This window comes from Arachis stenosperma, chromosome 9 (genome assembly GCF_014773155.1).
Source record: "Arachis stenosperma cultivar V10309 chromosome 9, arast.V10309.gnm1.PFL2, whole genome shotgun sequence".
Taxonomy (NCBI): Eukaryota; Viridiplantae; Streptophyta; class Magnoliopsida; order Fabales; family Fabaceae; genus Arachis; species Arachis stenosperma.
In genome coordinates this window covers 162,853,743-162,872,179 of record NC_080385.1, presented here as the reverse complement: position 1 = coordinate 162,872,179, position 18,437 = coordinate 162,853,743, and the positions used below count along the sequence as shown (strand labels likewise).

Sequence of the window (18,437 nt, the reverse complement as noted above, 5' to 3'; positions counted from 1 at the left end):
ATATAAAATATAAATTAAAATATAAAATATATATAAAAATAAGTTAAATTATAAATAAAATGATTATTTTTTGTATGTATATAATATTTTTAAAATAATTTTAATGCAACGAGAATGGAGGAGTGTTTGAATTTATATTCTTATGGCCTCATTCATTTGACAAGATAACATTCTATTTGAAAAATATAATTGATTTGAATGAGAAATAGAGACAAAGAAAATGTGATTTTGAGATGAAAATACTTTTAAAATGTTGAAATAGAATAATAACACAAAAAAATAACAATTTTATTTATTTATCATTATAGTCTCTATGGCTAATACACTATCTAAATGCTACCTCAATGTCCCAAAACACAATACAAAAGCATTGAAATAGTAGAACTAAAAAAATTCTCTATCCATCCTTGCTAATATCCTATGTATATATTTTAGGTAAACAAAAATACCAATAATAATAAAGGAGGAATTTTAAAAGTTCTAAAATACTGATATTTTAATAGTTTTAACTGTTAATTTTAATTATAAAAAATATATAATATATTAATTAAAATCAATTATTAAAATGGCTAAAATATTAATATTCTATAAATATTTAAAATTTTTTAATAATAACTCTTAGAACATATACATGAACAAAAATATTTTATTAATAACAACCATCCAAACAAATTTAAATCCTTAAAGAGCATAATTTTTTTAAAAGAAAAAACTTAACATAATATGTGGAGTAAGCAAAACAAAAACAGAAATAACAATCAGTCAAAGAAATAAATTATGCAAAGGGTATTAATTAATATTCTTTGTCTTCTTCGATATTATCATCAACAACAGAAGGGATTCATACTTAATCATTCTTTATAGTTCATGAAGGACTGATGAATAATATCGTCGATCCCTTTTTCTTTATTCTAAAAAATCGAAATTCTTTTTTAACCAAATGTTTCAGATAATCGAACAGAAGCATACCATCCACCTCTTGCGCTCCTGTTTACTAGTTGATAGCTCAATCCAACTTTAAAAATGTTCCTTTAGCGTCCCTGGGTACGACTATTGTCTTCCAACAAATGACAGCCATGCACACTAAACCTGCCACGAAAAATCACAACCAAAAAACAAGTAGTGACCATATTCAACATCTTTATTACATAATACACATACAACATCTTTTTTATTAACCACTCCCAACCGACTCAGTCTCTCTTTCTTATTGACCCTCCCAGTCAAGACAAACCAGACAAATAACTCAATTCTTGGTGAGATAGACCTTTCCAAACTGACTTAGTAAAGCGTAACTCGCTATCTCTTCCGGCATCATTTCCACCTACAACACCTGCATAAAAGAGTTAGTAGAGAATACACTTTGTTTATCAAATTTTCACACAACTCTATCCTCTCTGTCATGTGCAAGTTTGACCAGTTTTAAAGTTTCATGCAACTGATTCACTAAATTCAACTCTCATTGGAAAAGTTCTCGCCTCCATTGAAAGTTCCATCTCCACTTTAACCCGTTTCAGAACCCACAATCCCTTATAACGGATTCTCTTTGGTTTAAAACTGAGAAAAGTCTCGAAAAAAGGTCTTTTAAAGAACCGCCACGCAGCCATACATCATCCCAGAACGAATCCTTCTCCCATCGCCAATATCGACAATCCATTAATCATCTTCTATCTTACTTGTTGATCCTTGAACTGTATATGGCATATATCTTTCCATAGCGCCTCTCGAGTAGGTAGCGCCTGTCGCCTGGGATGATAGCATCACATTGGGATTCAGATTGTTATAAGAGCACACCACCTTCTTCCATAAGGGACAATCCTCTTTCAAAAAACACCACCACCACTTAAAAAGAATGACTATGTTATGCACCATAATATCGCCGATGTCTAATCTACCAAATTTTTTGGGAGCTTGTACTACCTCCTACTTGACCATAATCATACCATTCCTATTATCCTCCTTACTCCATAGCAATCTTTTTTATAAAGAAATCAGTTTCTTTATAACAACTTTTGATATTTTATACAAATTCAAATAATAAATAAAAAAACTATTCAAAATAGATTTAATAAACGTCACCTTATCAATTTTATTGAGAATCTTGATTTTTTATATCTATATTTTATCCTAAGCTAATCTTAAAAAACTACAACTTATAAACTAAGATATATTGTGATTTGTGATCAGTAAAGATAATAACAAAAATATAATAATATGAACCTGAAAATTAATTATATATTAATATTTTAATAATTTTTAATTATTAATTTTAATTATAAAAAATGTAATATAATGTATAATTAAAATTAACAGTTAAAAATTACTAAAATACTGATAACGTTATATTTAAAAACTTTCCTATACTATATATTAGCACAATCTATCTCTTCATAAATTAGTAGCTTATAAAGTTATTGTAGGTAGCTAGCTCTAGCTGGTGTCAAGTCCTTATTTGAAAAACAATAACAGTCGGTGCGTTCCTTTTTGTCATGTTCTTTAGCTCTATTCATCTTTTTCTTCCAAAGTCTTAAGTAGTCTTTTATTATTATTAGCCTACCTTATTATTATTATTTTCCACAATGCTCATTATCTTTAATTTGGCCATACGGCACCACCCTCACCCTCCATTTTCATGCACCCTATAAAAGATACTGTTCCATAGCCTTATTGGATGACCAAACTTTATCATAATGGAATCTCTCCTTTTTAGTTTCTTAATCAAATTAAAATTATTGCCTTATCCTTATATTACACCATTGGTGGCCAATTTTGCTATCTTCAATGATCCCAATGAACCATCCATTATATTTAATTTATATATCATTATTATTTTGATTGATTGAAATGCTCATAGGTCCCAAATGTGACGTCCTACTAAACTCAATTAAATTGGATTATATACTAATAACGACAATATAATGATGATAACGAAAATAAAGAAAGGTACCGTTTTAAGGGTTCTTTACTACTCAAAACCTAAAACTATTCCACTTATTATTATTATAACCATATTAAATATATATTAAAATTCATCAAAATTAATTATTAATTTAAAATATATATTAAAATATAAAATATATATTAAAAATAAATTAAAATTATACATATATTTATAAACAAATATATAATAATTAATTTTAATATATTATTATTATTATTATTATTATTATTATTATTATTATTATTATTATTATTATTATTATTATGTCAATAATTTTTGCAATCTCTATCTTTCTCTCTTCAATCAGCATCTAATATGAGCTCAAATGATGATAATGAAATTAAAGGCAGTCACATACGGTTCAAAGTTATGGAATAATAATTTAGAAGGGTCGCTAACTGAAAAATAGACACCAAACAATGAGAATATACATATAACAATAATGCAAATACTAATTAAAAGTTAAGTCCATATAGTTAGGAGGCGTGCTCTCATAAACTTCTTATTGTTGTTTAGTAGTTAAGAGAGTCCCATTTTAGCAGGAATTGCATTTGTGTTGATACTAATAATAACAATTTCCGAAGATTTGAAAATATAGTGGACTGATATTTCGCTTTCACATGCACTATTGAGATAATAAATGGCATGAAACGTGGACTATTAGTTGGTTCATAATAAAGTGTGCATAATTTTCGATAAATTTTGGGAAGACAAGGACTGATGAACAAGGAACCTATGAAATTAAAGGATCTGCATGGTGAAATTGTGAATATAATTTACTAAATGGAAAGGCGTGGAGAATTCATATATGGTGATACTATTATTTGTACATCCATAGCTTCTAGGCATTATTTATCGGGGACACCTAAAAGTAGGTGTCAATTTTAAATAGTACCTGTGAATTTTCTTTAGAGGATTTTTATATTTTTTTCAGGATTTTTTTTCTAAAAAAATAAGTTGGATATATATACATACATACATATATATATATATATATATATATATATATATATATATATATTTACAAAATTAATTTTAAGAATCAAATATAGTTGTTTACGAGTATGATTAAAATATGAGAGTATTTTATTATTAAATTTGATTAATCATAATTCAATCTGGCTGAATTTTAAAAAAATAAAAAAGAAGTTTAAAAGATTGAGTTTTTTCCCCTTTTTTACATGTATCTTTTAAATGGTTATTGAAATGTTTACCCAAAATTCGAATTAAATACATAAGAATAATTTGTTAAATACAAAAATTATTCGTTATAAAAATAATTTTTTTATTATTTTTGTCATGTTTTAAATATTTTAGAATATTTTTATTATTCTAATATTTTTACCTGTGCCTAATTTTTTTTAAGAACATTTTTAATGGTGGAAACTCAGGCGACTTCATGTGAAGTTAATAATGAAGTCGGCTGCACATAAGTTTTCACCTTTTTAATGATTCACCTTTTTTTTTTTATTGCTGTGAATGGCTTATGAATTGACTTTGATCACTTCAAACATTCCCATGCGGAGCTTTAGTGGATGATAAATTTGATAAGCTTCAAAGTTAAAGGTTTTATGGTGATCATAAGTTCATAACCATACAAAAAGTGGATCACTATTTAGCGACTGTTTCGACGAAAATGATTTTAATTTTGACATGTTATTAATTAGCTCAAAAAAACATAATTATGATTTAGGGTATTTGTATTGTTATGATGTCAATTCTTAAAGAGTCATTATTATGGATAAATAAGCATTAACAACTACTAGTACACTACAAAATTGAATACCACCATGCGCACTAACGACATTTCACTTTCACATATTTTTTTTTTCGACAATTCCTTCTGCTAAACGTTATTAGTTATTGTCTTGAATATGATAGATAGAAACTGAGACTTTGTAAATAATTTACAATAATTTCTTAGCGAATGGTATATAATAAATAATTGGTTTTTTCCTTTGTATAAAAGCTTCGGTTATTACGTAACCTAATCCGAGATAACCCAACTATGATACCTCAACAACCTAGGTTTATTAGATTGGCTGACATGTTTGAATTTTGAGTAATGTTTAACCAAATATGACCTTTATTTATTGATTTTTCTGCGTTTTTTTTAGTTTCTCCCCGTATCTCCCGTCCCCACAGCTTACTGCATTTAAGAGTTTGTCACCGATTAATAAGTTACTGCATGCGTGAAATTCAAACTTCCAATTTAAACATACTAGTATACTGCATACTAACTATTAAGACCAACCCAAATTGATTCTTTCTAAGGTATTTTTATTTCGTCTGATTGTGTTTCTCCAGAAAATTTTTTTTTTGGTCTTGTTCTGCAGAGGTTTAAGAGACAGTTTGATGTGGGCTTTGGGCCATGACACTGAGGAATCCTTAACAGTAACAACCAAGAAGGCCCACAGTTGAACACCAAAAACAAACAACAATCCCGGCCCACAATCAACTAAGTTTTCTGAAGTGTATACCTAGATCAAGACCCAAATAAAATAAGAAGTGTATACCTAGATCGACCTCCAAAACAAAAGGTGTATACCCAGAAACCAGAACTACCAGCAGTTTACAATATGAACATGCAAGCTTGCCAAAGCATCATTTATTGATAAGATAATAAGATCTCCAAAATCTGTTACATTTCTTACAGGAAAAAGTCATACGGATACGGTCCAATTCAATATAAGAATATAGATCTATCTTGCCGCTTTTGCAGCTAAGCGTTCTACAATCCTCACAGGCAAAATGTAAGGGGGAAAAAAAATAAAAACTAAAACCTTATGATAATACAGGAGGATACACTGCACTCACAAAAAAATACATTATATCATTCAAAAGGGTACTTCTTCTGGCTCTAATACGGGCAACAAAGGCTCTTGCAAATCTGAGTTTACAGGAAACAGATTACACTGCGCATACTGCGCCATCAACTGGTCCACAAGCACCAAAGCTACCATGGCCTCTACCATGGGTACAGCTGCAACAACAGTCCAAGCAATGATTTCACACATTTTTCCACTCATGGATGTGCAGGCAAACAAAATGTTTATATTTTGTAATTGAAGATAACAGTATAACACACATGAAAATGTTTCATCACACAACGAACTATCTGATCTTAGTTTCAGTTAATTCTAATGTACTTAAATGAGTTAATATATGAAGCATAATCTCTTTCCAAGAAGAAGAAATGAGGAAGGCAAAAGGCCGAGTTTCTAACCTCTTGGGACAACACAAGGATCATGACGACCACGAGCGATCAGCTCTGTTTCTTTTTTATCTCGGGTCACTGTATTTTGCTTCTTCTGCACAAGCATAACACCATGTTCACTTCGGATAAAATACTTAAGTAAACACAAAGTCAAATTGTCATGAGAAAGACCGCCTGATCAGCTAAACATCTAGTGAACATATAGTAAACTACCTCAATTACTGATTAACTTTCCCACACAAAAATGTGTGTGTGAGAGAGAGAGAATGGACTTACACCAATAGTTGATGTCGGCTTAAAAGCTATTCTCATGTTTATGATTTCTCCATTAGAAATTCCACCCTGATTATCAATACAGACAATAGTAAGTAAAACATTTATAGACACGTGACCATCATACTGCACATCTAGAGACAGCTAAGTAGTAATAATAGAATGGAAATTGATACCTGTATCCCACCAGAACGATTTGTTCTTGTCCTTGTCCTTCCATGTTCATCTATATAGAACTCATCATTGTGTTCACTCCCAGTCAAAAAGGTACCTGTAATGATTTCATCAAGCCATCATCAGACAAAAGTAATTGACGAAAATAGCATTTTTAAAACAATTCTGCCATAATCAGGACATATTGTAACACATTCAATCAGAGTCAATAAACATAAACAATCGAAATACCTGCAAACCCACTACCAAATTGAAAGCCCTTGGTTGCAGGCAATGACATAGCAGCTTTAGCCAGTTCAGCTTCAAGTTTGTCAAATACTGGTGAACCAAGCCCCTGATATACAATAGATTCAATTATACTCTTAGGTGGAAAGTATATTGAAAATCAAATAATACAGCACTAGAATAAGTTAAAGCAGTCTTCCTTCTGTTCTGCGTGCTAATTATTAAAGTACCAATAGCAGGATCAAAAGAGCACTCTTGACATTGATGGGATACAAATTTATCATGGATACATGCTACACATGAAAGCAAGCTCTTAAACCTCCCAAGGATGACTAGCACAGCTTGTTTGAGTTCAACTAAGGCCTTCCAGTGTTTTCTAGATTTTATAGAAGATTCAAGTCATGCCTTCATTAGATTAATTTTAGAATCAACAACCATTCAACAATGAGAGTTTTGGCCTCTTGAAATGCCATACCCCTTGTATTCTTGCAATTCAATGTTAAATCCAGAAATTCTCTTCAGTGTTTGTTATTACTAGTACTATTATTATCCATGGGTACCAACTACCGAGTACCTTACACTCACCCATAAAACCGTTGTGTTATATATTTAATCAATTTTACAAGTTTACTTGTACCCTAAATTGTAACTGCTAACTTGCGCAGTAATTTTATGCAGACAGAAAAAGGTAGAAAACTTACACGTGGACAGTTCCTCACTATGCATGTCACAACACCACCAACAGAATCACCTCTAACTCGGACAGCATCAATAGCAGCTATCATCTTCTCTGCATATTCAGGGTCAGGACATCGAACAATGTTGCTCTCAATCTGGAAAGTTTTCATAGAATATATACCAAAGCAAGATTTCAGCTTCAGAATTGCAATAATGTAACAGAGTAATAACCAATTATGAAAGCAAGTTAGAGAGAATATCCACCAATTTGGCTTACCGCAGTCAGTAAAACATTATGGCATTGGCCTTTTTATCTACAAATGCCATTTTTATTTTCCTAACACAAAATTGTAAAGAAAAGCATACACATGATATGCAAAGACAATCCTTTAGATGAGTGTTGAGAAGATGTCAACCTGATAATTTAGTACCATTCAAAATCCATTTAAAAATATTAAAAGTTAAAACAAATAGTCATCTTCAATTCTCTATGTATAGGATACAATAAATCTCCTTTAAACTCTTTTGTTTGGCTCAATTTTACAGAAGGCACCAATAAACATATGTGAATATTCACTTTAAAATACCTGATCAAGTGTCACAGTCTCATTATCAATTAAATCCTCTGGCAGAACAACCTTGTGAACTTGAGACACATATGCAAGAATCTGAAAAGTAAGAGACCTTTAGCAAATGATATCGTGAAGGAATTGGCATATAAAAACATGATACATGCACATAAATATACACCAACTATGAATAGACATATAGAAATAATCGATGCTGGACAACTTTGCTGATGTCTTTACTGGGTAAAGTTCCATGTTTCTTTTCTTGTTTTAGAGGATCTCTTATCCTCTCCCTTGTTGTACTTTCCTCTTTTCTCGTTTAAAAACTTTTTGCCTATCAAGAAGAAGAAAATATGTACTCTCTGCATATATTTTCGAAGGTGGAAACTGATAGAAGAATAACAGAAAACGTGACATACAATGGAAAAAGGGGGATAATTAGATTCGAAATATTTTTATCCCATATTAATATCTATTGGTACAATTTTACAGTTTCTTCTAAGAATAAGCAATGGACCACTAAAAAAGGGACAAAAACTTCATTGTGTAAAACAGGCAGAAAACTCTAGCCTAAACCACAAGACAAGTACACACCTCAGTTCCTGCAAAATCCTTAAGGATTTTTTTAGCAACAGCACCAGAAGCAACCCTTCCAATGGTTTCTCTTGCAGAAGATCTACCACCACCCTTAAAAATAAGAGCCCTGATGCATAAGTTTAATGCCTGTCTGATTAAAAGAAAATGCCAAACTCATGAAATCATAAAAGTTGATACCTGAACTGATCTGACACCATACTTCATGTCGTAGGTTGCATCCGCATGGGAAGGCCTATAAGCTAATGACATCTCACTATAGTCCTGAAACCCAGAAAATGTAATGAACAAAGCTATAAGCATTACAGAATCAACTAAAGAATACCAAATATGAACTTGTGAGTCAGTCATAAATCATAAGCAATTATTATTATCAAGACTCACAACTAACAAGTTATTTACTTCATCTAACCAATTGCCAAATAAGAATGATAGATGTACCAAAAGATTGAGTATGACAGGAATCAAGGCTATTGGACCTTGAATCAGTTAAGAATTAGTATAAAAGTTGGGTGGAAAAGAGAGTTAGGGAGATTAACACTTAGTAGGAAGGTAATAGGAGAGCCGAGAGTCCTCTCAAGCACAAATGTGTCATCCAAGAAAACACCCATCTAACGTCAGTCTTAGCATGACCAATTCAAAGTAAGTACACAAAAAATATATGGCAGGTTTTAAGTGCAAGTTCCGAATAATAAATAGTCCCCAAACACACACACGTGCAAAGAGAAGAAAAAGAAAATTTTGGGGGGTTGGGGGGGGGGGGGGGGGATCTCCCTTTAGTTAAACATTATAACAGCAAGTTTAGAATAAACAATAAGTGTTGCTTGTTTTTTATTAACTCTTCTGTACATAAATATAAGCTCTATCATTAGATACTCACATGTCCTCTTTGATCAGTATTAGGTACAAATACATGGATTGGAGTTCCAGTAGTAAGTCCTGCAATTAACAAATTATACTTCAGTGTTTCTTTTTTTTTTTGCAATAAATATACAGCTTCCCAACTAATATATAGAAGAAATATCAACCTTCGGAGACTCCTGAAAATATTTTACACGTATCAGTCTCCTTTCTAGGAGTTGTAATTCGGCTTTGGCCTGGCCTCCTATACACAAAAACTGTACAATGTTACTCTTTAGAGACATTTTGTGATGCATAAAAAACAAGCATTTCCTATCATTCATAGTTACAACTTACAACAATGAAAAGCTATCTTAAAAGATATTCATCTTTAGCTTGTTAAGTGTTTTCCACTGTGCAGTACCTTCTGTCAAGATCAACTTGCATGTCAGACTCGGAGAGAGGGATGCGAGGAGGACACCCATCAATGACACAACCAACACCTCCTCCATGAGACTCTCCATATGTTGTCACACGGAAGTGATTTCCATAGGTACTCCCGGCCGCCCGTATCTCTGTAATTCACCAATGACTTCAGAAACTCAAAACAATGTCCATCTCAATATCATTAACTATGACCTCTTAAATGCATAACTGGCATTAGACTACAAACCAACCAGTTCTTTTAATTTCATTATCATTTAAGAAACACTCAGACCTAAGTTAGAAGCAGTTCGAACTAAGTATACATCATCTAGGAAGCTTAAAATCTAAAATCCTAATAGGTACTTAGGTAGAAAGTTTCAGGAAATAAATAAATAAATCAAATTAAGAATCAATTTCACATAAGATGAAACATGTATGTAATCCCCCTCCGAGGAGTTCTTACATGAACTAAAAACGAATTCACCAATTACAATGAGCACATTACAGCAAATTTCATGCTATATCGAACTTAAAAACGTTAAAATACAGCAACAGATTCAGTATTCAAAATCATTAAGCTGGAAAAGATGCATTCACAAAAAAGCAAATAAATAAACGCAATAGAAAACACGAATTTACAAGAATAAGCTGATGATCTGAAAATCAACTAACAATAATAACTGGAAGAGAAATTTATATATTATTATGCGATGAAGAAAAAAACGAAGAGATGGAAGGAGAGAGAGAACTGACGGAGGTTTTTGGGAGTGCGAGAACGGAGGGAGACTTGAAGGTAGGCGGAGGAGAGGGATCGGACGTTGGAATTGGGAGAGATGGAACCGCCGAGGAATGGCTTCGAAGAGAGAGAGGTAGAAGAAGAAGCCATTGAAAATAAAACACAGGTGGAAGAAGAAAATTGGTGAATTGAATTGAAATGAGTAACAAGGAGGGAGCGGTTGAGGTTTGGTGGTTGAAACTTGAGATACAAAAGAAAGGGGTTGTTGGTGGTGTTGGTAGTCTCAGTGGTGGCAATTTCTGTAATTATATTCAAATTTCTGCCCACCTTCCCAACCCCCTCCTCCTTCACCTACCCTCCCTCCCCGCCTCCCTCCTTCCCCGTTTATTTATTTTATTTTTCTCTTTTCTTCATTTAAGCAAATGCACTTACTAGGTAAATATTGTGGTTCAATTAAATTTATATGTTTAAATAGTATATGATTAAATACTAAAATGATATGTGTAAAGGAAAATTAATTATTATATATTTATATATAAATATATATTTTTATATTTTTTAATATATAATTTATATAAATAATTTATTTAGTAATTAATTTTTAGCATAGTAGCTAGAATCTCGATTTAACTCTTAAAATCTTCCGATATTACGATTTTAAATGAGTTTATCGATTTTACAAAATTTGTACTAAGTCTGACGATTTTACGATTTAAATCTTGTTAAGATTTTACGTTTTACGTTTTTTATTTACTTTTCCGATTTCACGTAAAATCTCGATTTTCTCTACCTTGATTTTTAGTATACTTTAAATAATTATGTAAAAATCTGTATGAAAATGATGAAAATTAAATTTATATAATAAAAGGTAATTGAATCTTGATGCATATTTTTTTTTTTTTACAAATAAGGGTGTATTATTTGTTGTTGGGGACTTGGGGCTGGTGCCGCGTATGTTCTCTTTGACATTAATCCACGTTTGGTATGTTTGACAGCACGTGTTTGTCAACTCTCAAGGGTTGGTAACGGCTAAAGGGTGGATTCCTCCCGGAGTCTTATTCCATAAAAATCTAATGTATAAGGGAAAAAAAGGGTTTAGCTATCTTTAGCACACGTTTTAATAATATAATAATATAAAATTTTCAATTGTTTACATATATATATATTTATTAATAATATAAAAATCTTATTTTTAAAATAATTTTAATAAAATATTTTTAATAATATTTTATAATACGTGTTTCAAGAACATATATTAACAAGATTTAAAAAAATTAATATTTTGTTCAACTTCTTTATGAATATCAGTATGATAATATTTTATTCTAAGAATATAATAATACAAGACATTAAAAATAAAATATAAATAACAAAAATATAAATTAATATTTTTATATTTTACTTTGGTGTCAAATTTATTCTTATTATCTTCGTTCAAAAAGTTTAGAAAAAAAATAATAAAAAAAGATATCATTATAAAAAATTAATAAAAATAAAAAAAAATAAAAAAATAAATTATGTTTTTTATTAATATTTTTATATCTTTCATGAATATAAACTATAATAATTTATTATTTTTAGACATAATATTTTTATTTATATCTTATTTATTAAATTTGTGTGTCTATATTTTTATTTTAGTGTTTCATAGTTATAAATAAATGCAACCATGATAATAACATTGAAGATGTTGTTGGACTTGCCTATCCTAATTTTTTAATACTTTTACTTTTCAAATTGCCAATGTATCAATTTTTATTAAAATTGGCTAGTCCAAATCAGTCCGAATTAGTTTCTTTTCTTTCTATGATTACATCCTTCAAATTGAATGGCATTGTGATCAATTTTTGGGTGGAACAAGCTCATTCTATCTAATTCTGACAACTATAATTATAAGATATATGGTGATTTTATTAATGACCATTTTTAATAAAAAATTCATTTTAATTCTTATTTATGTTCTACTTATCATAAAATATAATTTCAAATAAACTTTTATATTATAAATAATAAATAAAAATTTAAAATATCTCTCTTCTTTATTAGTAAAACTAATTTTAATTTTTATTATAATTTTACTTAATTAATTAATTAAAATAATTAAAACTATATTAATTACTATTTTTTTACAATAATATTATTTAAATTTATGAATTTAAAAATAATTTATTATTAAAAAATATTAATATAAAAATTTATAATATAATTAACATTTTTAAATTTGTAACCACTAATTTTAGATTGTGGTTAGCATTTTTAAATTTTATAAATAAAAATAAATAATTTAACCAAAATTATTTTGAAATGTATAAAAATTAAATTTATTTTTGTAAATAAACAAATTTAATTAATTATAATTTAATATAACAATATATATAATATTTAATAATTATTTAACTAATATTAATTATAATTTAATATAATTATTTATTTTAAAAATAACTTATCACATGACAAATTATATTGGACACCAACAAAATTCTGGACTCATTTTCACCCTTCTCTAACGGATGAAAGTCTTTGGCTTCTTTACATGTATATCTCGTTTGACCACCTTCTGGATGGTCTTCTTAGATCTTCCTCTGTCTTTCGCTTCTTATCCATCTTCCATCTCATCCACCCTTTTAACTGGGTGTTCTATCGGTCTTCTTCTCATATGTCCAAATCACATGAGACGTGATTCAACCATCTTTTCTACAATAGGTGCTACTCCAACTCTCTCCCTTATATCTTCATCCCTTATTTTATCCAATCGCATATGACCACTCATCCATTTCAATATCTTCATCTCTGCCACACTTAGCTTATGTTCGTGCTCCCCTTTGGCCGCTCAACATTTCGTACCACAAAGCATAGCCGGTCTTATAGCGGTGCGATAAAATTTACCTTTAAGTTTTAAAAGCACATTTTTGTCGCATATAAAACCATATGCACTCCGCCATTTTGACCAACATGCTTGGATCCTATGATTTACATCCTGTTCAATTTCTCCATTATCCTGTATGATGCACCCAAGATATTTAAAACTTTTAACTTCTCGTAGGATGTTTTCTCAAATCTTCACCTCTATATTAGGGTTTTTCCTTCTCAGACTAAACTTACATTCCATATATTCTGTCTTGCTACGGCTTATGCACAGACCATACCCTTCTAGAGCTTCTCTCCATAAGTCAAACTTCTTATTTAGGTATTCTCTTGACTCTCCCATAAGGACGATATCATCGGCAAAAAGAATGCACTATGGCATAGGCTCTTGGATGTGCTCTGTGAGTATATCCAAGACTAATGTGAAAATGTATGGACTTAAGGATGATCCCTGGTATAATCCTATACCAATAGGAAATTCCTTTGTCACACCACCTTGAGTCTGCACACTAGTTGTGGCCCCATCATACATGTCTTTAATTGCACGAATATATGTGATCCTTACTCTCCTCTTTTCTAAAACCTTCCATAAGACCTCCCTTAACACCCTATCATACGCTTTTTCCAAATCAATAAACACTATATATAGATCCCTTTTATTATTACGATACCTCTCTATCATCCTTCTTAATAGGTATATCGCTTCAGTGGTAGATCTGTCTGACATAAATCCAAATTGGTTCTCTGTTACTTGTGTCTCTTTTCTCAACTTTCGTTCTATCACCCTTTCCCAAAACTTCATGGTATGACTCATGAGCTTGATCTCTCTATAGTTTTCGTAACTTTGTATATCCCCCTTATTCTTGTAGATAGGTACCAAGGTGCTCTTTCTCCACTTATCAGGCATCTTCTTTGACCTTAAAATTTCATTAAAAAGCTTGGTTAACCAGTTGATGCCTTTTTCTCCAAGACCCTTTCAAACCTTAATCGGGATATTATCAGGTCCTACTGCCCTACCATTTTTCATCTTCTTTAGAGCCTCTTTTACCTCGAAGTCTCAAATCTTTCGATAGTAGTCAAAGTTTTGATCTTCTTCTCTTGTGGATAACCGACCAAGGCTTAAAAGAGTCTTCTGTCCCTCATTAAATAACTCGTAGAAGTAGCTCTTCCACCTTTCATTAATCTTCTCCTCTTGAGCCAACACCTCTCCATCCTTATCCTTTATGCACTTAACCTGATCCAAATCTTTCGTTCTTCTTTCACGACTCTTTGCGATTCTATATATACATTTTTCTCCTTCTTTCGTGCCCAAAGATTGGTAGAGACCCTCATATTCTCTTATTCTTGCTTCACTTATAGCCACTTTTGTCTCTTTCTTAGCCGACTTATACCTTTCCCAGTTATCTGCGTTGCAGCATAAAGACCACTCTTTAAAACACTCCCTTTTTATCTTTATCTTTTCTTATACATTCGCATGTCACCACCAAGACTCCTTGTCTCTCGGTCCTATTCCTTCAGATTCACCAAAGCTTTCTTTTGCTGTTCTTCTAATAACTTCTGCCATCTCCCTCCACATCTCTTCTGCGCTTCCATTCCCATCCCATTTTGCCTCTTCTCCTACCCGTTTTAGGAAGCTTTTTTGTTCCTTACCTTTCATCCGCCACCACCTCGTCCTTGAGTTTTTCGTATGATGTCTTTTCCTCAACTTTTTCTCAACCCGAAAATCCATGACGAGCACCCAATGTTGTGTTGTCAAACTCTCTCCTGGAATAATTTTACAATTAATGCAAAATTTCCGGTCGACTCTCCTCAGCAATAAGAAGTCGATTTGAGAGCTTGTCATGCCACTCTTATAGGTTATAAGATGTTCGTCTCTCTTTTTAAAACATGTATTTGCGATGAGAAGATCAAAGGTTGAGGAAAAGTTTAAAATAGTTTTATCTTCGACATTGATCACCTCAAAACCATGGCTTCCGTGAATACTCTCATACCCAGTCACTTCTCTTTCAACATGGCCATTTAAATTTCCTCCTAAAAAAATCTTATCTCCCAAAGGTATGTCTTAAAGCAAACTCTCTAGATCCTCCCAAAACCTTATCTTGTGTTGTTTGTCTGAACCTACTTGCGGTGCATAGGCACTAATCACATGGAAAGCACCTCCCTCCACCACAAGTTTGATAGAGATGATCCGATCTCTCACCCTCTTGACATCCACTACGTCCTTCTTCCACTACTTATCCACAATAATTCCAACCCCATTCCTATTCTTCACATTTCCTGTATACCAAAATTCGAAACTAGAAGTATCCAATTTGCTAGCCTTCGCACCAACCCATTTTATTTCTTGTAGGCACATAATGTTAATCTTCCTTCTTGTCATGGTGTCCACCACCTCCATAAACTTTCCTGTTATAGTGCCTATGTTCAATGTCCCAAATCTCAACCTTCTATCGCTCCGACTTTTATCTTCAACTTTGTGAACTAGCTTATTTACCCTCGTCCGTTCACGAAAACGCGAGAACCCTTGCTCATTTAATACTACATCCGGACACCGATGCAACGGCTCTTGCTCATTTCACACCGTACTCGAGTCATACAGCGCGTTGCTTTCGGACAACGACCTAGTTTTAGCGCAATAATATCTTTGATTCATGTCATGGGGATTTAACTATATTTTTATGTTAGTTGTCGAAAATCTAACACAATTTTTTTTCTTTATCCGGGTTTGGGACCAACTATGTACTGCAAATGCAACATAGGCGGAGTTTATATACCATTTGCTTAGTCCGTACATTTTTTAAGATAACGATAAAGTGGTTCATTTGCTCCAACATTTGCCAAATGTAGCCATAGAAATTCTGATTTTTATAATAATAATAATGAGTAATTATTGAAACATCCAAGAGACACAATTACAATTATAGGTTATATATAGATTAATTGAAATATTTGATTTTACTGAATCACTGGACTTTTGGAGGAACTGAAAATGTTTTTTCTTATTTCTTATTTATAAGAAAGTAGTTAAAAAAATTATGTTTATAAAATTTTAATAATATTCTTTTTGTAATTTTTATATTTATTGTTTCAATCAATGTTCTAAAAATAATAATTTTAAATTATTGATCTTTTCAATAGAAAATTTTGTTAATAAAGTAGAATATGAAAGTTGAAACTTTTATCATCAAAGTTGAGCCTTGTAACTTTTTTATCCTTTAATAGGGGTTCGACCTATATTATTAGATTAGTAAAAATATTTTTTTAAAGATGTTAGGTGCACTCAAAAAATTAATCACAAAATAATTGTAATATATTGTGTATAAATTATCTATTTTTAATATATATTCATATTTTATTTTTTTTATACTAATAATTATTTAATGATTAATTTTTTTGTACAAATAGAATTCTTGAATTTTTTATATTAATTAAAATAATAACAAATGACTGAAGATTTTTAAATTTAAATCTAATATATTTTACACATTCATATATTAGGATATTTCACAAAATATGTTTAGATATTAATTTGTACAAGCAAAACAATAAAAAATGACTTATTTTTAAATATTTTTATTAAGTAAGGAAAGTTACCTCATTTGTTAATTAACTAAATTTTAATTATTTATTTATTTATTATATTTTATATTAATAATTTACATTTAAAATGTAAAATTTAAAAATATTTTAATAACAAATTAATTTTCAAACACTTCTATTTTATTTTTTTGAAAAGACATTAACATTCCTTCGGTTAAATTAAATACTATAATATTTCTTCTATTCAATTCTTGTAGTTTAATAATCTAACAATATAACTTTTATTTATATTTTTAAATATAAAATTAACTGTTAGTTAAAAATAATAAATTATATTAATACTTTCACCTTCTTTGTACATAAATACTTCAATTCATAAAGTAAATTATTTTTTTTATCCACAAAAAATTTAAACGCTAACATATCTATCCACGAAAAAATAAATTACAAGTGTATCTATGAAAGATGGGTTATGTATGACAAAATTAATCAAATACTAAAAAATCACCTAAAAACTCTAAATTACCGTTTTGTAATGTTAATCTCAACACCCATCTTTCAAATTTTAACTTTTTTTTTATTCTTTTCAATAAATTTTACCACCTTCTTCATTAACACCACCATTACTGCCGCCACTAACCATCAGTCTCACCTTCTTCCTTTTTACTATTACAACAACAACGATAATGATGATCGAACATAATAACAGCAAATAGCGTCTATTTCACTTGTCCTTCTTCTTTTTCTTTATCTTGTTCTGCAATAATATTTTTTTTTCCAAAACGTGAGTTGATTATGAGTATAGATATTCCAGTCGCATTGGAGAAAGATTACAGAACAGTAGTGTTCATACCCTGGCCCAATGCTAAGGGCCCAGGTCCAACCAAAAGGCCTGATCCAATAGGTTAAGCCTAGCGAAGCACCGACTTCCACTTAAGAAGTCGGTGCCAACCACGACTTAGTATGAAGAAGTCGGTTATGAGATTAGCTGGCAGATAAACACTCATTCAAATGAGTAACCGCCCCGAAAATCTCTCTAACCACTTCATAAAGCCATATCTTAACCTCCCCAAGATAATGGGACGGTTAGCACCCTAAAGATACGGCACTACACCAACGGTGGTTATTGGCTCACCACTATAAGTACACTAACACCAATCAGGTATTTCTAGGCCCAATACTCTCTAGACCTGCTCACACCCTTGCTAACTTAGGCATCAAAGTGTCTTTGCAGGTACCACCCCCCATTCCTGCACGCGAGCAAGTCGGACGGAGCCTCCCGAGTTGCAGACACACCCGGAGTTCTCCTCCTTCATACACTTGGGCCATCAAACGTCATCCATCTTATTAATCTCCGGT

At 31.0% G+C, this 18,437-nt stretch overlaps 1 protein-coding gene across 1 annotated transcript; it reads right to left on the bottom strand.

Moving 5' to 3' along the window:
* Positions 1–5,534: 5,534 nt before the first annotated feature.
* Positions 5,535–11,003, bottom strand: LOC130950642 (chorismate synthase, chloroplastic-like). Its single transcript, XM_057879195.1, has 13 exons — positions 10,691–11,003; positions 9,936–10,086; positions 9,700–9,776; positions 9,552–9,610; positions 8,852–8,935; positions 8,672–8,764; positions 8,096–8,176; positions 7,532–7,663; positions 6,837–6,939; positions 6,608–6,702; positions 6,435–6,500; positions 6,168–6,252; positions 5,535–5,924 (listed from the first exon to the last, which is right to left on the bottom strand). Exons 1-13 carry the CDS (start codon positions 10,821–10,823, stop codon positions 5,779–5,781), a joined length of 1,305 nt encoding a protein of 434 aa, XP_057735178.1. The 5' UTR covers positions 10,824–11,003; the 3' UTR covers positions 5,535–5,778.
* Positions 11,004–18,437: the final 7,434 nt, after the last annotated feature.

Coding starts and splice junctions, on each gene's coding strand:
- LOC130950642 (XM_057879195.1), bottom strand. CDS start 10,823: ATGGCTTCTTCTTCTACCTCTCTCTCTTCGAAGCCATTCCTCGGCGGT. Junction 9,611..9,699: donor ATTTTCAGGAGTCTCCGAAG/GTTGATATTTCT, acceptor TGTTAATTGCAG/GACTTACTACTGGAACTCCA. Junction 6,253..6,434: donor AGCCGACATCAACTATTGGT/GTAAGTCCATTC, acceptor ATGCTTGTGCAG/AAGAAGCAAAATACAGTGAC.